The 23,416-nt window shown below is 42.0% G+C and overlaps 1 protein-coding gene across 2 annotated transcripts in view; it reads left to right on the top strand.

Annotated features, from left to right (window-relative positions):
* Rap1b (RAP1B, member of RAS oncogene family) overlaps nucleotides 1-12,867 on the top strand; it is a 33,559-nt gene extending 20,692 nt beyond the window's left edge. For both annotated transcript variants that reach the window (XM_057758116.1, XM_057758115.1), the window contains 7 exons: nucleotides 2,541-2,622; nucleotides 4,225-4,293; nucleotides 5,699-5,755; nucleotides 7,083-7,223; nucleotides 7,800-7,943; nucleotides 8,739-8,855; nucleotides 10,984-12,867. In XM_057758116.1, the coding sequence (XP_057614099.1) occupies nucleotides 2,566-2,622; nucleotides 4,225-4,293; nucleotides 5,699-5,755; nucleotides 7,083-7,223; nucleotides 7,800-7,943; nucleotides 8,739-8,825 (555 nt within the window). In that variant the 5' untranslated portion in view covers nucleotides 2,541-2,565 and the 3' untranslated portion in view covers nucleotides 8,826-8,855; nucleotides 10,984-12,867. The remainder of the gene's footprint in view (nucleotides 1-2,540; nucleotides 2,623-4,224; nucleotides 4,294-5,698; nucleotides 5,756-7,082; nucleotides 7,224-7,799; nucleotides 7,944-8,738; nucleotides 8,856-10,983) is intronic.
* The last annotated feature ends 10,549 nt before the right edge of the window (nucleotides 12,868-23,416 follow it).

Raw genomic sequence — 23,416 nt, forward strand, 5'->3', positions numbered from 1 at the left:
TCATGTAATACTTAAGATCTACATGTTTAGCTGGATATAATATAGTCCCATAAATTAAAATGTCTTGAATGTTTTAAAAAATGAATAAATGTTTTCCTTGAGCTAGGCATGGTGGCTCACACCTCTAATCCACCCAGCATTGAGGAAGCAGAGAATCACCTTTGAGTTCAGGGTCATCCTGGCCTGGAATGAGACCTTACTGCTAATAACCAAAAGAGAAAAGGTGTTTGCTAACAGATTGTGAGGCTCCTTAACAAGCAGATGTTAGAAGACAAAATAATTGCAAGCTGATAACACAATTGTGAGACAGTGGAGTTCGAGCATACCCCCCCCCTTCTGCCTAGACTGGTTATTGCAACAGTGAAGGTTATAGCCTGGGCCTTTGTCTCCATCCATTCATATAGAGTAGTGGATGAAAGCCAGACAGTCTAAGCCAAAACAAAACATGGGAGACAAAACTTTTCACAGAAGTTTAAGTAGCTAAAAAATCAAGCTAATGACAAAAATACTAACCAATTGACACAATTCAAAGTGTTATGCAAAAAAACAGTTGCCATCTGCAAAGGCCTGCTTGGTTACATGTCCTAAGGTAGCGATCCGGCTAGATGAGCTCAAGCAGTCATGGACCTAAGGAACTTGTTGAAATGATGCCACAAGAGTCTTCAGCATGAGAAGGCAGGAAATATCTGAAACAGGAAACATAAACGTGCAATTATTGGTTACTTAAGCACAGAAACTGCCTTCCCTGGGCAGAGCTGACTGCTGATTTTATGATTTGAGGGGAATTATAAAATTTAAAAATTGACAATCTTCCAAAGGTAGGAGTAAGCTAGTGTGGGCTGAAGAAGCACTGTGCCTCAGGTAGAACAGTTGTTGATCGATTGGCATTCAGATGTTTGTTGTGATGTGCACCCCCGTGACACCCACACTCCTGGGCAGGCTTACTACAGTTACCCGTCACCTGTCTTCATGGTTGACTGTGCTGCTGCGGCAGGGAATGACTAGGACCGTACACAAATGAAATTGTTCTGAGTCCTGAGCTTGCAGGGGTGCACTGTCATGCATGGCTGATGTGTTTCCAGTCTCCATTCATTCTTCTAGAACGTTTTCTCAAATGAGAACAGGGATTTTCTCTGTTTATATATTCCTGTACTCAGCTACTTCTAGGTGGCTTGGGATGTTTGCTTCCTCCTCTTGTCTTAAGATGGCTTGAGAAAAGAGGGGTAGATATGTCGTGTTATTGTGTGAATGAATGTGAAAGCCCTTGGTGATGTTTCTCAGCTCTCCTTTTTTTCTTCCTTTTTCTTTGGATATTCTAATAAAAATTACTTACTGTTAGTGGGTACGTCCAGATTCTTGGGCCTTAATCAATGAATTGAAGAAGTGCTCACATGGCAAAGTAGCAAGGGTTGCTTCAGAAGCAAAGCAGCAGTACCAGTCAGATACGCTACCAAAGATGAGTGGACTCTGGGTTAAGCGGTGGTGGCGCACGCCTTTAATCCCAGCACTCGGGAGGCAGAGGCAGGCGGATCTCTGTGAGTTCGAGACAAGCCTGGTCTACAAGAGCTAGTTCCAGGACAGGCTCCAAAACCACAGAGAAACCCTGTCTCGAAAAAACCAAAAAAAAAAAAAAAAAAAAAAGAGGCTCAAGGCAGTTGTCTCCAGCCATGCTTTGTGGGGGCTTGGAGGAAGAGAAAGAAGTGGATTGCAAAGGGAATACCATGGGTGGTTTCTCTGGTTTTGCTTGACAGGCTTAGATTATGTGAGTAATGCAAGCCTGCTCACAGCCCACGTCCATTCTCATAATGCACCCGATTTTAATATGCAATGCCCAGTTACAAGTAAGCATAAGATAGTATTCTAGGAATTCTCTAAAAGTTCACTGAGCACAGTTTGCCTTCCTGCACATGTGCCAAAACTAGTTCAGGCCAGATCTGCCCTCTTTCCCATTCCTGGACATGTGCAGGAATATATTGAAATAGAAACTATCCAGCAAACAAGACTCCTTGATAGTTGTTAGGGGAGATTTAGAAACTCACTCCATTGTTTGTGTGCATGTAGCTATCTGCAAGCAGGGTCCTAGAATGCTGGCTTAATAGTGGATGGGGCTGCATGCCTAGTACCTGCCGGTGAGGTTTATTTCCCAGACAACGTGATGTCACAAACTGATAACCTGTTTGCTAAGACAGAGCTAAAAGTACTGTCTGAAATCTTTATATTTTACTTTGTTACTATTGTGTGTGTGATGTGCATGTGTGGGCACATGGACCATAGGTGACACATGAATGTCAGAGGGCAACTTTGTAGTGGCGGCTGTTACCTTCCACCTTCACATGGATTTGGAGACTCAAGCACAGGTTGCCAGGCATGCACAGCCAGTGCCGCACTGATCTCTCACACTTACTCTTAACTCTAATTCTGTAGGAAATTCATACCGTGATAACCTAGTCTAGTAATAATTTTATATAAGCCTGCTGTTCTGGATGTCTTATAAGAAGCAGGGAAATACCAAGACTTACGTTTTTTTCTTCTTTACCAAGGTACTGAGTGTAACACGTCTGCATCATGCGTGAATATAAGCTCGTCGTTCTTGGCTCAGGAGGTGTTGGAAAGTCAGCTCTGGTAAGTCATTCTTTCTCAAAAAAGTTTTTTATCCTAAGATGTTCATTTCTACTGAGGTATTTTTTGTTTTGTTCTCATATTAGTGTGTAGCCAGTAGAAATCTTGACTTTGAATTTTTAATTCTCCTGCCTCCACCTCCTGGAATGCCGAAGTTATAGCTTTCCAAGGCCATATCCCATTTTTTGTAATGATAGGGCTAGAACTATCATGCAGGTAGCAAAGCTCTCCACCAACTTCTGTTAATGTTTTCTGTTTCCTAAGACAATTTTTTCCAGGTGGAATTTTTGCTAGGCTGGCCCTGACCATGTGACCGTCCTCACTTGTTCTGGGATTATAGGTGTGTGCTACCACATCTAGCTCTTTTAAAGTATGTCTGTACTTAATTGTGTTTATCTGATTAAATTAGCCCATAACTTTATGAGCAATACAAGACTTTTCTTGTTTTAGACAATTGTTAGTTGTGTCTGGATGGTGTTTAAGTTAATGATAACGTAGTTTAGACTTTCCAGAGTAACAGCCTATTTATACAGTTGTATATTTGCATTTTCAGTGCCATACAGAAATCAACTTTTTTTTTAATTTATAAATAGGCATGTACTATATATTTGCAATTAGTCCTTTTCCAAATCTTTGACTATCTAGTTTTGTGTGATTTTAATAGGCATACTCTATTTTCACTAGCAAGAAAGAACAGATTGATGTGAGGACTGGGGAATGGAGAAAGACAGCGTCACCTGGAGTGGTTCAGAAGAACGTAGGTCAAGACAGAGTGGCAGTGTGTGCCTGCACTCCTGCTCAGGGCTGCAGCGAGATCCAGACAAGCTTAGAATGACTTTCTCTTTACCCCAGTGAGAGAAACTGTTTTTCCTACTCATTAAAATCGCTACCTAACGCAGAATTTGACCACACTGAGATCAAACTGAGAAGTGTAATGTGGTGTTTGCTCTGTCTTTTGTATCTGCGGTGATAGGGAGACGTTTATTTTGTTTATGGGTTAAAGTTACAGTGCCAGAGCCTTGCGGTGGTGGAGCAGCTCTCGGGATGGCAAAGGCAGACAGATCTCTGTGATGCCAGCCTGATCTGTAGAGCAAGTGCCAGAATAGCCAAGGCTACACAGAGAAACCAGTCCCCAAAACAAACAAAGAAACAACAACAAAAAAAAAAAAAAAATTGTGATGCCAACAGGACATAGATGCTATTTGAATTGTTTGTTGTGCCGTTTACTGCCATGGATAGTTCCATTGTATAGTTAACAACGACAAAATGTGGTGTGTGCTCAGTATACACACAGTCTGATTTGTCCTTTTCCCCAAATATTTTTGATCCATAGTTGTTTAAATCTGAGGTTATGGAACCCACAGATCCAAATAGTTAATTAGTTTAAAACAACAGATTTAAGCTGGGCTTCGTAATCTAGTACTTGGGTGAAGCCAGGGGGTCACTGCAAGTGCAAGGCCAGCTTGGTCTGCAGACTGAGTTCCAGGCTAACCAGAAATACATAGCCTGTCAATAAATAAATAAATAAATAAATAAACAAAATTTACAGATTTAGGTTTGTTTGTTTTTTTCTTTAGAAATATAACATTGTGATTTTTTTTCCAGACTGTACAGTTTGTTCAAGGAATTTTTGTTGAAAAATATGATCCTACGATAGAAGATTCTTATAGAAAGGTATGTTACTTTCTAAAAGCCTTTTGATTTTAATACAATAGTAAATCCTTTTAGTTTGGAGCTATCAAATGTTTTAGATACACTGATGACGAGGTGCTTGTTAGTTAGAAATGCTCATTCTTGGCATTCCTTGTCCGCTGCCCAGAGACTTGTGAGCATTTACACACACATTTGAAGAACTTTCAGGTTATTCTGACCCCAGAATTGTAATTGGACTGTCACTTCAAGAGGCAGCCCCATTTTCCCAGGCCTCACTCACTGGAAGGAGTGGCCTCCAGCTCTCCTCTCTAGAGATAGCCACAGTGGGTGTCCTGCCCTTGCCGCCCACAGCCACAGCGTGTTGATGAAACAGTGTGCAAACATTTTTGATGTAATGGTGTGAGAGTTGTGTCCGCTTTTCTGTAGCGTCTGGCCCTCCGACTGTGAAGTTACTGTGTTTCCCTCTTTCCGTTTGCACACCACAAAACTGGAAAAGCTTCCTGCACCGCAGCTGTGAGGCAGAAGTAGTCTTTTTCCTTCTGATCTAGTTCTAAGTAAATTTCATTCCTAGGAAATATTAGAAAGAATAACGGGGATATATGCTTTATTTTATAATTAAGACACTGCTTCCTTGTCACCAGAAATTGTGTCTGTTGATGACAAAAAGTGTCTAGGGAGACCGGGTGGTGGTGGCACACACACCTTTAATCCCAGCACTCGGGAAGCAGAGGCAGGCAGATCTCAGTGAGTTTGAAGCCAGCCTGGTCTACAGAGGGAGTTCCAGGACAGCCAGGACTGTTACACAGAGAAACCCTGTCTCAGAGGGGGAAAAAAAGATGTTTAGGGAAATAAAGGCACACCCAAAGCATTATAGGAAAGCTGATAGGAAAAACCATGTTGGAACCGTTGCTTTTCTGCTTAAACTGTTTTGAAGGCATTTCTATTCCAAAGTTAAGTGTTGAGTGTGTCACACTGTGGCTGAGTCTTAGTTACGTCTCAGTACATGCAGTTTGCACCAGACTAGGATGGGGGCTTTGGAACTTCATTACTGTTCAGTTGCTGCAGTAAACACTAGGAGCAAGGCAGCTTGTAGAGCTTGTCCACCATGCGGCAGGTGGCAGTCAGAGAGCAAACTGGGAACAAGCGGTGGCTTTGAAACTCCAAAGCCGGTCCTCTCTGTTATCCTTGCACCGCTCCAAACCTCCCAAACAGCAATGCAAAGTGGGAACCAAGTGCTCAGATGCCATCACCTATGGGGCCGTTCTTATTAAAACCGCCACAGTGACTTAGCTAGTTTTAAGTATTGCTCAATATTACCCTGTAAAGTTGCCATAATCTATATCTCTTCTAATCTTAACTGTTGTGGGTATTTTAAGGTTGTTTTACATGCATGAAAACTAAAGGACTATTTTAACTTTTTCTTCAGCAAGTTGAAGTAGATGCACAGCAGTGTATGCTTGAAATCCTGGACACAGCAGGAACGGTATGTAAGTTAAATTATCAAAGGATATGCAGTGTGCATCAAGTTTTTAAACGGTGCGCTTTATGAATGGAATGGATCAGTTATTGGAGAAATTTTTTTTTTTTACAATATTTATTTATTTATTATGTATACAATATTCTGTCTGTATGTGTGCCCACAGGTCAGAAGAGGGCACCAGACCTCATTACAGATGGTTGTGAACCACCATGTGGTTGCTGGGAATTGAACTCAGGACCTTTGGAAGAACAGGCAATGCTCTTAACCTCTGAGCCATCGCTCCAGCCCCCAGAAATTTTTTTAAATGTAAATGCCAGAGTGGAAAATTTCATGGCCTGTGGTTGTATTGGTCCCTATAAGACAGTATATTATATATTTCAGATAATGTTGACAATGCTTAGATATACATTTATTCTTTGACCATATGAACTGGTTTGATTGGTAGTTGTCCTTGAAGGTACTTTTAAATAACTGCATCAACTCTATTACTGTCCTGAAATGCCTATGGCCAGCTAACTTTATGAATGGAGATTTGTTATGGTTTGTTCTGGAGATGCAAGGTCTAGGAGCAAAATCTGGTAGTGGCTTATTCCTGTCTGTGTTTCCCCTTCCCTTCACCTGTAAGAAGCCACCATATTCAATCCTAACTGCTTCCCAGCAACCTCCCCTCTTCAGTTCATAGAATCAAGTTTCTACCCTCTGGATGCCTCAGAATCAGTGTAAAATTTTGGCACATGAAGACTACTCAGTCTGTATCCAGACCATAACAAGCGATTAGGTTTGTAGGTGTCCAAAAGTAAAGGAAGTGTGGTACACATCAGCTTCTTTCACTCAGATACCCACACCCTAGTAAAGAGGTGTAGGAAAGTGATGAGATCACGATGTGCTGCACGTCTGGGAGAAGACTGGTGCTCAACACTTGATGATACGTTCAAAAATTGCTTTTAGTACTGGATAGTGGTGGTGCACACCTTTAATCCCAACACTTGGGAGGTAGAGGCAGGTGAATCTGTGAGTTCAGGGCCAGCCTGGTCTACAAAGCAAGTTCGAGGACAGCCACAGCTATACAGAGAAACTGTCTCAGAAAACAGAGTTTCTTTTAGAGACAAGATGTCTCTCTTCCAGTTGGGCATGTATTATATATAAATCTATGGTGTCGTTTTTTAAAAGAACTTTGTTATGCAGTTCTCACAGTGTCTTGCTATGATGTGTGATTTTAAGGACTGTTATATAATACTCCAATATTCTTCAATAAGCTGTTCAGTGTAGGTTTGAGAATTATCTAATTTGTATCAAAATACATCCTTGTCTTTTAATCTTTCTTCTGTAGGAACAATTTACAGCAATGAGAGATTTGTACATGAAGAATGGCCAGGGCTTCGCTTTGGTTTACTCGATCACGGCGCAGTCCACGTTTAATGACTTACAAGACCTGAGAGAGCAGATTCTTCGGGTTAAAGACACTGACGATGTAAGCAGACTTCTATGGTAGATGCCATCATTTCCTGCACTTCTGTAGCTGAGAACTTGTGAGGTTCTGTTTTTCTGTCAGAGTAAAGTATTTATTTAAAAAAAAAAAAATAAGTTTCTTTTAGAAACCTAGATTGTTTTCCTTGTTTGACTTTCCCTATACTGCTCTTTGAAAACTAGAAACATTAGAGAGATACAAACAGCATGATGCCACTAATAAGTATGTTGACTTCTACTAAGTTGATTTATTTAATCATAGATATGAAAGTGAGAGGTTCCAGCTTAGACTGTGAGAAGCTGAAGTTTCTGCTATAGGAGCCTCCTTAATTTCTCTTTTTTGTGTTGTGCGATTCATTAAATGTATGTCAGAAACTAAAGTTGATTCACACCGTTAAACATTTTTAAGTGTTGAAATATGCTGGCTTTTCAGGGTAGGACCCTTTGTGCTTCCCCTTTAAAAGGGTGTTTTTGATTGCTGTGATTCAGTCCATCGTGGCATAATTTTCCCTCTTTCGTAAGCAGTTTAGAGTGGGTCTTTATCGCTGTCTCTGTTTTACCCTCACCAATGTCTTTGTAGGTTCCGATGATTCTTGTGGGCAATAAATGTGACTTGGAAGACGAAAGAGTTGTAGGGAAGGAACAAGGTCAAAACCTAGCAAGACAATGGAACAACTGTGCATTCTTAGAATCTTCTGCAAAATCAAAAATAAACGTTAATGAGGTATGTGCGCATGGAGTTAGGGAGCTTTTTATATTTAGTGTAACATTTTAAATTACTGGAAAGGGGCCTGGCTGAGTATTTGAGAGAGCTTACTGTTACAGAGAAGCCTAGGTGTAGTTCCCATACCTACATAACAACATTATCATGAGGACACACGTGTAACAGAATCTTAGAGAATGTTCAGTTAATGGGAAAACACTACAGGAGAGCTCCAGGTTAGTGTGTGCTCTTGCAGGAAGGAGATCAGCCTTGAGAGCAAGTGCATGGAAAGAAGTAGCAGCGTTGCAGTTCTTTGTGATGTGCATGCAGTGCAGTTACTGTTAAAGGGAAAGTCGAGCGGAAGGCCAATGTGGGAACACACTGAATTCATTGAGTATTGGAGGGAAAAGGCAGAAAGACACACATGGTTCTTGAAGGGAGTGAAGCTATTTAGAGCAGAGGCATACAGAAAGATCTGAGACAGTGAAGAGGCTTTTTTTCTCTTTTCTTTTTTGTAGGATAGGAAAGCTCTAACTGAATTGAGTAGAATTCTGCAGCTCCTTCAACTAAGTTTTTACTTTAAGGAAATTAGTTTTAAATTTCTCAGAAATAAGAACTTGGTACTTGTGAAACACGGGCTTTACTCGCTCTGCGAAGGAGCACTGGCTTCTGGGGTTTCCTGATAGCCATAGGGATTGCCGGGAGATTTTGTTTGCTTTTACTTCACTTTTTATTTTTGGGTTTTGAGCTTGTTTTTCCCTTTTAAAAATAACAACAGTAATAATAATAATAATAATAATAATAATGTATTTGCAGATCTTTTATGACCTAGTGCGGCAAATTAACAGAAAAACTCCAGTGCCTGGCAAGGCCCGCAAAAAGTCGTCATGCCAGCTGCTTTAATGTCCTGGGTGTGTTGTAGCTCTGAGCCAGGTATGTTACGTTCCTTTGTTTTTTTTCTTTTTCTTTTTTTTTAAATTTATTTATTTATTATGTATACAGTGTTCTGCTTGCACACCAGAAAGAGCACCAGATCTCATTACAGATGGTTGTGAGCCACCATGTGGTTACTGGGAATTGAACTCAGGACCTTTGGAAAAGCAGCCAGTGCTCTTAACCTCTGAGCCATCTCTCCAGCCCTGTCACGTTCTTCTCACTGCTAACTTTATTCCAAGGACTACCGTAAAAGCAAGCAAATGATGTTGGTCCTTAAAAATAGATACCATGACTTAGCATGATAATCCTAGAAACTAAAATTATATTTCTTTCATCTGTATAACTTATTTAACTTTATGTGCATTGGTGTGAAGGTGTCAGATCTCCTGGATCTGGAGTTACAGGAAGCTGTGAGTTGCCATATGGATGCTGGGAATTGAGCCCGGGTCCTCTGGAAGAGCAGCCAGTGCCATTAACCACTGAGCCATCATTCCAGTCCCCTAAAATTATATTTCTTTACCTATCATCAGAACTCAGATAATTGAGATGTAATAGAAGAGAGAGACAGTTTTACAATGTGTGTGGTATGGCAACTTAAGCTTGTGATGCCTCCACTCACCCAGGAGCAGGGAAGACACTTCAGAACAAGCCTTTGAGGCAAAACAGATGAAGAGCCTGGCACTGAAGAGTCACTTGTTGGGCTGGAGAGATGGCTCAGTGGTTAAGAGCATTGCCTGAATTTCAGGATTTCAGTAGATTGCCAGCTTCTGACTTTGTGGTTTCTGCCATGCTGTTCTGGTTTCTCTAGAGTCACATGAGCCCAGGCGCCAGGCTGGTTTTTTAACTAAGAGTTTAGGGAAAGCCTGTCAGAATTGGAATACAAGAAAGGGCAAGTAGAAGTCAGCATTGCTGGAGGAAGGGTCCTCAGCAGAGAGAATGACCACAACCTTGGAGTCTAACCAAAGAAAGACTAACTTATAACTTATAACTTTATAAGTTATAAAAACAGACATTGAGTAAGATCAGTGCTTATAATGTGAGATCAGTGTCTGTCACACGGTAAGCACTGTCTACTCTCTCGTTTGCCCATGGTAATTATCTCCTATTTAGTGAGCATTAAAGCACAGTGCCATTATATCTTTACCTTGCAAAGTTTTGTTGTTTGGTTGCTTGGTTGGTTTTTGGTTTTGTTTGTTTGTTTGGTTGCTTGGTTGGTTGGTTTTTGAGATGGGGTTTCTCTTTCTTTATTACATAGCTCTGGCTGTTCTAGAACTGGCTATGCAGACCAGGCTGGCCTCAAACTCCCACAGATTGGCCTTCCTGGGATTAAAGGCACCACCACCACAGTTGGCTCCATTTTGAGTTACGTCTTACTTGCTGAGTTCCTCCAGCACTCAGGATGCTGAGGCAGGAAAGGTTGCCAAGTTCAGGGCAGCCTGTACTATATATCAAGTGCTCATCTCAAGTGAATAAAAGGAAAAAAATATTTCAGCGTAGGCGTGTGTTTATAGAGTCACACAAGTAAGCAGATTTTGGCCTGCTCCTTTTTTGTTTGTTTTGGTTTTGGTTTTTTGAGACAGGGTTTCTCTATGTAGCTTTGGAACCTGTCCTGGAACTTGCTCTGTAAACCTGCCTCTGCCTCCCAAGTGCTGGGATTAAAGGCCACCTTCTGTTTTTTGTGTACAAGTGTTTTGCCTGCTGTATATATGAGTACTGTATGCATGCCTGGTGTCCAAGGAGACCAGAAGAGGGTGTCGGATACCCTGGAATTGGAGTTACAGGCAGTTGTAAGCAGCCATGTGGGTGCAGGGTCCTCTGGAAGAGCAGCCAGTACTCTTTACCATTGAGATGTCTCTCCAGCCTCCAATTTGTTTTTCTTTTTAATCTTTGGAAAGTAATATGCAGAAAGTTACACAGAGCATTTTCCTTCTTTTGGCCTAGAATTTCCATTTGTGTGGCTTCCAGGGGGGCAGTGGTGTAGACTGCCATCCTTTTTGGAATAAAGATATAAAAATATCTTACCCGTCATTAATGTCATGACTAGAATCAGAGCCTTTGTCTATTGCTTCCTTAATTCCTTGTTGCACGGTTTCAGTTAGTGTATTTATTGTTTTCTCTTCCACAGGTCTGAAGAACTGTTGCCCAATTCAACAGTGCCAGCATTCCAACTTTGTAAACCTACCAACGTTTTCACTGGACTTTCCTGTGGTGGTGCCCTTGAGAGGCGGATGAAAGCCACTGTATCAGTTTGCACATTCTATCACTTTCCAGTATCACGACAGATTTTTACTTCTATACTAGGTTCTAGAGTATGCAGCTGGTCAGACCAGAGGCTACATCCAGTATTACTGCTAAGAGACATTCTTCATCCACCAATGTTGTACATGTAAGAAAATGGTGTACTGTATACTTTACCACACCCCATACTTTGTATTGGAGAGTACAATAATGTAAATCCTAAAAGCACCACTATTTTAGCATAATAAAAGAAAGTCCAAAGAGCTCCTATATAGACTACTCCAGATAACTTCGCTTCTTTGATACTTGTAGCTTATTGTAATTTTTTTTAAATTCAAGGTCATTATCATTGTATTATACAAAAATAAGCGCTTTGATTAACACAGCTATATAGTTTTTTTAATTTTTCAAAATCCTGTGGAGACAGTGATCTTGTCTTTAAAATAGGATAGTCCTTTCAGTATAATGTCCTGGATTAAAGACGTTGCCTTTAATATCTGTTGGGAAGGAAATGTCCAGACTTTTCAAATCTCCTTATTATGTTTCCTTTTTTGTTTACATAGGGAACAATGTTTATAGTTGTGTGTACAGTGGGGGTCTACAACAAGAAGTGTATATTTTCAAACAATTTTTTAATGATTTAACAATTTTGTAAATCATTTCCAGGCTTCTGCAGCTGTAGATTCTCACTGTGACTCCCTTGCTTGCTCATGCCTACGTGTGTCTGCAATACCAAATACACAGGGGTAGTGCTTTTGCCTGTTAGTGATTGTTTCTCATGTGTAACGTTTTGGTTGAGATGTTAAATGGTGGACGAGTACTGTGGATGTGAATGTGGGAAGTAATTTTAATCATGTGTAATTGGTCACAAGGCCTAACTGCAGTAACTCTTGCTGTTTTATTTAACAATGCCTTGTTGCTTTGTGTGCATTAACGTTTGGGTGTAAAGATTGTGTGTCCATCCAACAGGGAGCCACAGTATTTAAGTTGACCAACCTGATGTTACGAGGACTTTGAGGTGGCCAAATGTGAACTAAAGCCTTAATTACAGTGGTGCAATTTTGTATAACTTAGCATCCGTAGTTCAATAAATTTGATTGCCGTGCAAGGGCTTGCATTATAATTACTTGCCACTTGAATGTGTTTTGTGTAATGTTTAACAGTGCTAGTAAATAAATATGGGTTTACCTTTTTAAATGTAATAGGTGTTATTTTACACAATGTGATTTCATAATTTATAACTTACAGGTAAACCAGACTCTTAAATCCAAGATATCAGGATTTGGTTTGTTTGGGTTTGGGGCGTTTTTTCCTAGATTTGTTTGGCTGTCCACATAAAACTACCCTTTGAACTTTTCCTTGAGAAAGAATGTTGTAATTCAAGCAGTATTACACGTGAACAGATGCCTTTGGCTGGTGTTCAGTGGCTCTTTGGGAAGGATTAAATAGTTTGGGAACTACACTGGGTTTTTTTATGCAGAATGCAAATCTTTGGGAACACAGAAGTTTGCACCAATTATGCTTAAAATATTAATAAGGTTATAAAATTTTTTGATGTTGACTCATGCTACTTTTCCTTTATATAACAGTGTTTGTCTCCTGTGTGCTATCATTGAATTCTGTGAAATTTGTAAAGAAGCTCTTACACTTTCTCGTAGCATTTACCAGCTGCTGGAGCATCCACTTAAGTGGTACCTTCTGACTTGCAGGTATGCCAGTCCTCAACACATGCTGTTTGAAATGGGACATTAAAGGCTTTCATTTTAAGACAGTCTTACTTGTTATGTATTAAATCACCAAGTTCCACCCCTGAGAGGCCTAAAGTAAATGTTCGTAGAGATACTCTTAGTTTGTTATCCTTGAGAGACATGTTTTAGTAAAGCTTGTTATCTTTATAATCACTTGGGGATGCCCTCAAAACTGGGACACTAAAATTATTTCAGTGTACCATTCTGTTGATCCATTGAAGGTACCACTGTCCGTCATGAGCAGTGAGTACTCCTTCAGCAGAAAACTTAAGTGTCAAGAACTGTTTTAAGATGGGTGGTGGTGGCGCACGCCTTTAATCCCAGCACTCGGGAGGCAGAGGCAGGCGGATCTCTTGAGTTTGAGGCCAGCCTGGTCTACAAGAGCTAGTTCCAGGACAGGCTCCAAAACCACAGAGAAACCCTGTCTCGAGAAACCAAAAAAAAAAAAAAAAAAAACTATTCTAGGGTTTTCTAGGATCGCAGATATAGCAACAACCAAGATCAACTGAAGTGCTGCCCTGCTAGAGTCCATTCTGTAAAATTTCTTAGCCCTGCTACTGTTGACATTTGGTGCCAGGTACTCTATTGGGGGGGGGAGGGGTTAGCCCTATGTATCACCAAGTTTTAAGCTAACATCCCTGGGTATCTGCCCACTAGAGGTGATAACACCTCCCACTCCCAGGTTATAGTGAATAAAGGCATCCAGACATCAGTTCTGCTTACCCAGAAATCACTGTGGTTTAGAACTGCTCCAGGAGTACATGACCACTTTAATATAGTGAGAGTATGGAATCAAGAGCCAGCGCTAGGTTTTCCGGGTGTCTAATCCTACTGTTCTGATTCCCTTCTGTGTGACCATGCGTGGTTAGGTGCCTTTTCTCTCAAACCCAGGGCTTCATGCATTCCACAGTCTGGGCTACACTCCCAGCCTTCCTTTGCTAAATGAGGGTGCTAACAGCATGCACAGGAATTAATGCTCATATAGTCCTGTGGGTCAGTTTTGCTTTTTTTTTTTTTTTGTAAGATTTGTTTATTTATTATGTATACAGTGTTCTGTCTGCAGGCCAGAAGAGGGTACCAGATCTCATTTCAGATGGTTGTGAGCCATCAGGTGGTTGTTGGGTATTCAACTCAGGATCTCTGGAAGAGCAACCAGTGCTCTTAACCGCTGAGCCATCTCCAGCCCTCTAGGTTGGTTTTATCCAGCTGCTTAATTCTAGTAGGCTGTGGTTGTATAAAGAGCCATTTCTCTTACACAAAAGAAAAGCTGCACCCACGGTATGAAAATAACATGTAGATGGGCTTCTCTGGTAGTTGAATGGAATAATAGAAAGAACAAGGAACAGCGTCCCTGGTCGTGCTCCCAAGAGCAGCTGGGAAAGCTGGGCTCTAGGAAACACTTTTTCATGTGCTTTTATAAGAATGTTAAAAACTTGTGGGTTTTGTTTTTCTGCATGCGTGTGCATGGTATGTAATGCATGTTTGCATGTGTATGGAAGCACATGGTGTGTCCCAGTATGTGTGGAAGCCAGAGATTTATGTCCCCAAAATCATTCCATAGCTTACATTATCAAGCCAAAGCTCACAGGTCCTGCTGGCGAGCTAGCTCATCTGCAAGCACCGAATTAAAGTCAGCCACCGCAGCTGCCTGGAAGCCCTGCACCTCCTCCTGAGCTCTCCTTTCAGGCCCTAAGCAGCTGTGTGGGTTTACGTTGTTTCAGGGGTTTCTTCCCTATTACATGTAAACATAGACTGTTTACTGTGAATTGACATTAAAAATTCCATTGGGAAATTAAGTTTTACTTTCTTTAATCTTCTCCTCTTAGATGTGGATGACAAACATGTCATTGGTACAAGTGTTCTTTTTAGCTACTTTACTGTGTCTTCATTGAATGCAAACCCCAAGGCTGGAGGTGTGTTGCGGTGTGCTTGACTAGCATGTACAAAGACTGGCAAGTGGGAATGGATTTTATAATTAATATTCCTACTACCTTAAAAATTGTCGTTTATCAATTTGTCTCTCAAACTGTCAGTGTGCTTTAACTTTGTGGTTTATAGGAGAAGTTTATTTTAAAAATCAATTATAATGTTATGGTGCACCTGTGATGGACCTGGGTTAGCCTTGTCTTCCTCACTGTTGTTCACGAGTGAGGTAATTGTCCGTCTGCAGCCTTTAGCCCTGCAGCATCTTCAGCATCTTCAGCGTTTGACTTCTCTGGAAACTACACACTCATCTTGAGGATTTCTGTGTGAGTGATGCTGAAGACAAAAGGTTACAGCGGCTTTAAATAGGCCGAGAACAAGAGGCCTTTCGTGGTTTTGCAAACAGTCGCTGTCAAACTTAGAATGTGCTCTAGGTCTGGGGAAGAAATGATAAGGTAAAGCTGGTATCTGCTGACAGGTTTAGTGGGAAGGACCAGTCAGAGTATTGAGCATGCTGCAGAGAAGCAGTCGCCCCAGAGCTGAGTTCAACTTAACCCTGAAGTAACTTAGGAATACTGTTCTGGTAGGAGGAGAAACCCAGAGAAAACAGAGTGGCTGGAGAATTGGTAACCATTAACCAACTGGGTCTCGACCTTCCTAATGCTGCACCCTTTAATACAGTTCCTCATGTTGTGAGGACTCCCACCCATAACATTATTTTCATTGCTACTTCATAATTAACTTTGCTGCTGTTGTGAATCATAATTAAATATTTTTGGAGATAGGTTTGTGATTGAGAACCACTGGAATAGATATTTGAACAGTTGCCTTTACTACTAGTAAATGTGGGTGAAGTTTATTTTCATAAGAGCTAAATGTGAAAACCTGGTATAAACAGACTTTGGATGGTAAGGACTGGATTACACAGGTGGATTGATGGGCAGAGGAGGTGGCAATTGTGAATGTCATTTCTCTCCATACACATCACACCGTTTCTGCTCATATACTTCCTGTGAGGAACTGACTGCTAACCCAAGGAAATAATGGGACCGGTTATTGTGCCCCAGGGCTACTGTTAGCAAGCATTCAAGTTGAGCTATGTCACATCTGCCAGTACAAGCCACTAGCACAGATGTGGCACTGCAGGCCTCTCCCACACGCCTTCCCAATAATGGACACACTTTATTCTTTTTTTTCTTTTTCTTTCTTTTTTTTTTTTTTTTTTTTTTTTTTTTTTTTTTGGTTTTTCGAGACAGGGTTTCTCTGTGGCTTTGGAGCCTGTCCTGGAACTAGCTCTGTAGACCAGGCTGGTCTCGAATTTACAGAGATCCGCCTGCCTCTGCCTCCCAAGTGCTGGGATTAAAGGCGTGCGCCACCATCGCCCGGCGACACACTTTATTCTTAAATGATACTTTGGTCCAGTGTCAGAAATGTTTTAGAGATAGATCGTTAACTGGGTTTTCCTAGTGAACCATACCATACCTAATTCTCTGGAAAAGATGTATTTGTGTCCTAAACAGTAGGGGTGTTCTAATAGATGTGACTAAAGCCAGAGAAGTGCACTCTCGTGTTCCCAAATCAGCCTTCAGCCGGATTGCACACTCGCTAGAGGCACTAGCAGAGCGCCCATGCTTGGCCGTTTAAAGATATTTGTGATGTCATTCAAAGTCCGTCTGGATAATCCGGGGTAATTTGCCAAACCTCAATTGCATCTGCAGGTGCTGTGTTTTAGTTGAAGGTAACATCAAAGGTTTGAGATTTGGGGTGCCAGCATATCTTTTGGGGGCCATTGTCAGCAGACCTCCCTAAAGGTCAGGAGCGGCTTAGGCAGTCCTGTATTTAAACTGCTCTGCAGGTGTTCTGAGCAAGCCTAGGATGAGGTAAAACATCCATGAGTCACTACCCTCCCAGACATTTGATCCACAGAAGAAAAGGGCTTCTAAGCCTAAACAGTGGTGTTTATTTGCAAGGTTTTAATTCTACCCTGTCCTGCTGCCTGCGTAGAGGTTTATTTTAAGAAATGAGATAATACGGGTATGGTGACAGGTGCCTAAAATTTTAGTGTTCAGGAAGGGGGAGAGGGGACACCAGCCTTGACTACATCAAAACCTGTCTCAAAGGAGAAAGGGCATTATGGGTGGGGTTCCATGGTAAAACTTTTGTCCAAGACTATACGATTGATCTTCAGTAAATACTCGGGGGCCGGGCATGGTAAGGAGGGAGTGAAAATTAAATGATCTCAGCTTTGGGCTCTTTCCTCAGCTTACAGCCCACTTTGATTCTCAGGAGGTTTTTTGTTGTTTTTATTTTTTAGCACTCATTCTTTTGTGTCTTTTGCATTATGTATCTCCATCCCTTCATATCCACCCTCTGCTCTTGCAACTTCCCCCCAAAATAAAATTTAAGAGAAAAAAGAAAAAAAGCAGTCTTCTCATGGAAGCTGTAGCATTACTCAGTGTTATTCAGTAAATCCTTTTATACATATATACATATATGTACAAGTGTTCATTGCAAAGACTCATTGGTCTGGTTTGAGGCCTCCGGTTTCTGCTACACTGTGATCCTGGGCCCCCACTTGGACTCCTTGGTTATCCTGATGGTGCCCTGTGTTGTGGAGACCCTGCAGCTTTGGGTCTGCAGGACTGGTCCCTTCACGTGCCCCAGTGGATCATAAGCAAGATGGATGTTGGGGTGGCTCAACTCAACCCTGCTTCTGGACCTGCTTAGTTGCAGAGTTGGTCAGCCACCAGCTCTCCCTTGTCTCACCGCCAGGGTGAGCTCTCCTGCACTGTCCTGGCTAGTTGCCCCCTTGCAGCAATGAGCAAAGGGTGGGGCCAGTTCTCAGGCTTTCACAAAGTGCTGCCCAGGTGAGGGACAGGTCCAGCAGCTGGGGGGGCAGGGGTGGGAGGTAGAAGCAGCTCGCGGTGGTGGCGGGGGAGTAGAAGCAGCTCTCCCACCTGCCTCAGGCGTTGGTGGGCGGAGGAGGGGTATCTTTTCTTAATAATCTCTTTTCTATGCCTGACTTAAAAGGCATAACTTTTCCTCCATCTCTGCTAGCAAGTGCCAGGATTTTCAGCTACCCCTCACTATATTTTTTTCTTAAACTAATAAAATTGTCCTTTAGCTGGGAAAAAAAATGAAATGATCTCATCTGGTGGGTTTTATATAGTTTATTAATAAAGCACTTTCCTAGCATGTGTGAGCCCTTGAGTTTGATCCTTAGCACCATGAATATTTGGACGAGTTCAGATTAATTCAACCCACTGATGAGGAGGCATGTACATTCAATATTAGGTGTAGGGCTTCTGCTTTTATAGCCACTTCTGGAATGACCCTTAATCCTCCAGTTAATGGTATGTTTCCCCCAATTGTTGGATTCAGACATTATCAGCTAGTATAGAAAAGCTTTTTGCATCTTTACTGAATATTTAGACTCCAGGAAAACATGGCATGGACTTAATAAAATCTAAACTGGAATCCGATATGTTAGGGCACACCTTTAATCCCAGCAAAAAAAAAAGAAAAAGAAAAAAAGGCAGGCTAGAGAGATCTCAGCAGTTAAATTCCCAGCAACCGCATGGTGTCTTACAGTCCTCTACACTGGGATCTGATGCCATCTCCTAGCATAGAGGTGTGCATGGGCCTTTAATCCCAGTAATCCCAGCATTTGGGAGGCAGAGGCAGGTAGATCTCTTGAGTTCGAGGCCAGCCTGGTCTACAGTGTGAGTTCCAGGACAGTTAGGGATGTTACACAGAGAAACCCTGTCTCAAAACAAGGTATGCATGAAGATAGAGTACTCATACATAAATAAATAAATCAAATGGATATCTTTAATACTGTTAGCCACTAGAGCGCTTGCTCAGAAGAGGAAGTGGTACCCACCACGCATTTCCCCCCCTTGCTCTGAAGCAGTACAGGATACTCTAGCCTGGGCATCTAGACAGGATGTGGCTAATGACAGGTGCAGACTTAGGGGCTTGGTTGCCCCAGGCCCTTGTTTAAAGGAAAAGAAAGCACTGGTCTCAGGATGCATTAAAACTAGTGGATGTAATACCAAGCATGTCAGCCCTGGAAAGTCAATACATTTCCAGCACCACCTTCTCCACCTCCAGAGATTCCTGGGAAATCACAGGTCCTCAGAACAGGTGGAAGACTGAAGACAGTAGATTCTGATGTCCAAAGGAGCAAACCAGCAAGAAGGGGAAGTCAGCAGACACGCCCCACGGCCTCTTCCAAGGATTTGGTATCTAGGCCGGGGTGCCACCCTCATAGCAGACAATGTAAAGGTGAAGTTGTGATGCTGCAGATGTTAGGGAACAATGGAGGGCAGAGGTCAGCTCCTGGTGATGCTCAGGGGGTAAAAACATTAATTTCTCTATATTAATGTAATGCGTTTCAACTCTGATCTTTAAATAAGTGGAAAAAAACAGTATTAATCAGCAGAGAAGAGAAAGTCTGAAGTAAATTTGGTTACAATATGACACAAACTGGCACCAAACACAAAAATCCACCTAAAAATTCAAGACAGCAAGTAAAGGCTGCATGAGCTGGGTTCGATGCCCTGCACTCTTGGAGTAGGGAGAACCAAATAGTCCTCTGCAGTAAATGTGCACCACACACACAATAAAAATGCAAAACGGAAATCTATCATGAGGCTGGAGAGATGGCTCAGAGGTTAAGAGCATTGCCTGCTTTATAGAGGTCCTGAATTCAATTCCCAACAACCACACGGTGGCTCACAACCATCTGTAATGAGATCTGGTGCCCTCTTCTGGCCTGCAGGCATGCATGTACGCAGAATACGGTATACACAATAAATAAATAAATCTTTTTGAAAAAAAAATATCTATCATAAAAAATGACTTTCCAAATTTATTTAAGCAATAAAAATCTTGGAAGTCTATGAGGTTGAGAGGTAGAGGTAGAGGTAAAATATTTAGATAAAATATATAAACCTTAAGTAAAATATATTGCAAAGTCAGATCTAGGGTAATAAACTACAAAATAAAAAGGTGAATAGCTGTAAAATATTAAGAGTTCTTAGGTTCTTTTAAAGGGTTGACAAACAGCTGTCTGTTACACCAGATGGAGGGGACCTAACACATATATACACGTAGGCAAAACACTTATACACATAAGTAAATTGAAAAAAAAAACAAACACAAAACAAATTCACTTGGCCCATACACAGGTGTTTTGCCTCATAGCTGTAGAAATAGAAAGTCAACATAAATACTCAAGAGCGTATTGTATGAGGTTAGAACCCGAGAAAGAAGTTACCCTCCTGGTGGAAGTGTGAGAAAAACTTTAGGGAAGCCAGAAATCAGAAACTATCTGCAAATATTTAAATTTGAACATAGTTAGATTCAATAAATTTGCAACTCAAAATATACTCACAAGGTATTTTTAAGTCAACTTCTGTTCTTGATTTATGAACTAAATTGACTTGGATTGAAGCCAGGTTATGAAACTGCGCTATGCCGCTGAACTGTGACCTCAGCCCTTAAGAGTGCGTCCTTATGTATTATCTAGAAGGCATAATCTAAACCCTGAGCCCCTAAGAATACATCTTCATGAATTCTCTAGAAGGTATTTTGCTACTGACAGAGACAACCATATGTGTATAGTAACATCGACTATTCAAAGTATTTGTTACATTGTTTCTCAAAATAATTACTATCACCTGGCAGTGGGGGGGCGCCTTAATCCCAGCAGAGCCAGACCTCTGTGAATTCAAGGCCAGCCTTAATCTACACAGAGTGAATTCCAGGACAGGCTCCAAAGCTACAGAGAAACCCTGTCTTGAAAAACAAACAAACAAAATAAGTTACTGTCCAGAGGCCTGGAAGGATAGGTGGCAGGTAAAAAAGAAAGAGAGCTGGCTGCTTTCCCAGACGACCCAGGTTCAATTCTCAGCACCTATGAACCGCCTATGACTCCAGTTCCAGGGGATCTGACTCCAGTTCCAGGGGATCTGACTCTCCCTTCTGGCCTCCACAGGGACCTGAACACATGTGTGCATGCACACCACACATAAAAAAGATCTTTTTGAAGTTATCAATCATATCACTTACTCAGGCATTAATGTGTGTTCGGTCTCCTTTTGCACCTCACTCCCAATCCATCTCGCCCAGCCCGTGCCTCTGAGGCCTGGCTGTGGATCTCCATTGCGATCCTTTGAGTTGAATCTCCTGAGATGAGAAACCTATCTCACAAGTGCAAGTGTTTTAGGATGCCCTCATCATGCAGCTGAGGCTGGCTTTGAACTTGTGACCATCGTACCTCAGCCTCCGGAGTGCTGAGATGTCAAACCTATGCCACCACTCTGGCTTCACCTGTGGTTTTGTTGTTCTTGTTTTCTGTTTTGTTCATGTATTTTTTTTTTTTTTTTTTTTTTTTTTTTTTTTTTGGTTTTTCGAGACAGGGTTTCTCTGTGGTTTTGGAGCCTGTCCTGGAACTAGCTCTTGTAGACCAGGCTGGCCTCAACTCACAGAGATTCACCTGCCTCTGCCTCCCAAGTGCTAGGATTAAAGGCGTGCGCCACCACCGCCCGGCAGTTCATGTATTTTTTGAGATAGGATCTCATTGTACCCCCTGGTTGGCCTGGAACTTGCTGTGTCATCGAGGCTGGCCTTAAACTCACGGAGATCCTCCTGCCTCTGCCTCTTGAACACTGGCATTAAAGGCATCTGCCACCATGACCAGCTTCACCTATATTCTTAAGAGAACAGGAAAGAACCCTCTAGCTTCTGCTACAAGTACCAGAGGAGAGATACCCCTTCAACACTCCCCTACCCATCAAACCAGGCAGAATGAGGGTGTAGAAACACTGGAGACTAGAGGCCAAAGAAATATGTGACTTCTTTTATTTCCTGATCAAATTTGTATAAAGATAATGCCAGCCATCTTCACAGAATACAATCTAAATGAAATAAAAGTCATCCTACTTAAAGAGAACAGCCAAGCTATTTTTTAATAAAGCACCCAAAGAAATGTGAGCATGTATTGAGTGAAGGATGTCTGCATCTGCAAAGAGGAACGTGAAGACAAGAACGGCACTAAGCTGCAGGAATGGTTTGTGGTTTAGCCAGAGTGTCCTGTGTAAACCGGGCATAACAATTTTAGTCTCTCAGTTGCTCCTAAGATCATTTCCAGGGCTGGAGAGATGGCTCAGTGGTTAAGAGCATTGCCTGATCTTCCAAAGGTCCTGAGTTCAATTCCCAGCGACCACATCTTGGCTCACAACCATCTGTAATGGGGTCTGGTGCCCTCTTCTGGCCTGCAGGCATATACACAGACAGAACATTGTACACATAATACATAAATGAATGTAAATATAAAATAGAGATCATTTCCACTATTGATGATGGCTGCAGTGTCTGTAGAGAGGAGTCACTGCAAATGATTCACTTGTGTGGCGAGGCTTTGCACTTCCTTAAAAATGTCACCCCAAATACACCGCGCTGAAGGCACTAGCGGAGAGGCACAAGCACGGTGAAAAGGGACAGTGCCGGGCTGGCCACCGACCGAATGGCTCCAAGTGCTTCTGACAACTTAAATACAATCTCAGGAACCTCCAGTGAGAAACCTAACTCTGAAGATTGTTGTCTGACCTCCACACATGTGCCATGGCATTGCTTATGCATACATTCACATACACACACATGCCAATAATAGACTGAAAAGTGCCTATATTGAAAAACATCAGACTGAATTCATGGTTAAGTCTAAGAAGCATTCTCATATTTATTATTCCATGTTAAAAGTCTATCAGACATTGTCCTAGTTTGGTCTCTGTTGCTGTGATAAAACACTGATCAAAAGCAGCTGGAGGAGGAAAGGTATCCTCGTTAGGGTTGCTATTGCTGTGACAAAACACCACGACCAAATATGAATTGAGAAGAAAGGGTTTATTTGTATCACACACCCACATCATAGGCCACTGCTGAAGGAAGTCAGGACAGGAACTCAAGCAGGCCTGGAACCTGGAGGCAGGAGCTGATGCAGAGGCCATGGAGGGGTGATGATTTGCTCCCCATAGCTTGCTCAGTCTGCTTTCTTACAGCGCCCAGTACCACCTGCACAAGGACTTCCCCCATCAATCACTAATTAAGAAAATGCCTTACTGCCAGGTCTTCTGGAGGCATTTTCTCAATTGCAGTTCCCTCCTTTCAGCTGACACAAAACTAACCACGAAAGGTTTGTTTCAGCTTCCAGTCTATGATTCAGGACGTCAAGGCAGGTACCTGGAGACAGGAGACTGAAGCAGAGACCATGGAGAAACACTGCGCACAATTGGCTCCTCTCTTTTACAGTTAAATGTTATTTTGTATTTGTTGATTATGTGTGTGGGTGAGTGTAGTGCCTCCCACAAGAGAGTGTTGGATCCCCCTGGAACTGAAGTTACAAGTGATTTTGAGCCACCTGGTGCAGTGCTAAAAATCAGACTCTAATCCTCTACAGAAGCAGTCTGTGCTTCCTTTCCTCCACGCCCCGATAAGCGTGTGCGTTCTTAGCCAGTGAGCCTACCACTCTAGCCCTCTTACACCTTCTGAGACTACCTGCCTGGGGGTGGGACTACCTCCCACATCCACCAGTCAAGAAAATGCCCGCCCCAGACTTGTCCACAGGCCAGTCTGACAGAGGCG

This window comes from Chionomys nivalis, chromosome 25, assembly GCF_950005125.1.
Source record: "Chionomys nivalis chromosome 25, mChiNiv1.1, whole genome shotgun sequence".
Classification (NCBI taxonomy): Eukaryota; Metazoa; Chordata; class Mammalia; order Rodentia; family Cricetidae; genus Chionomys; species Chionomys nivalis.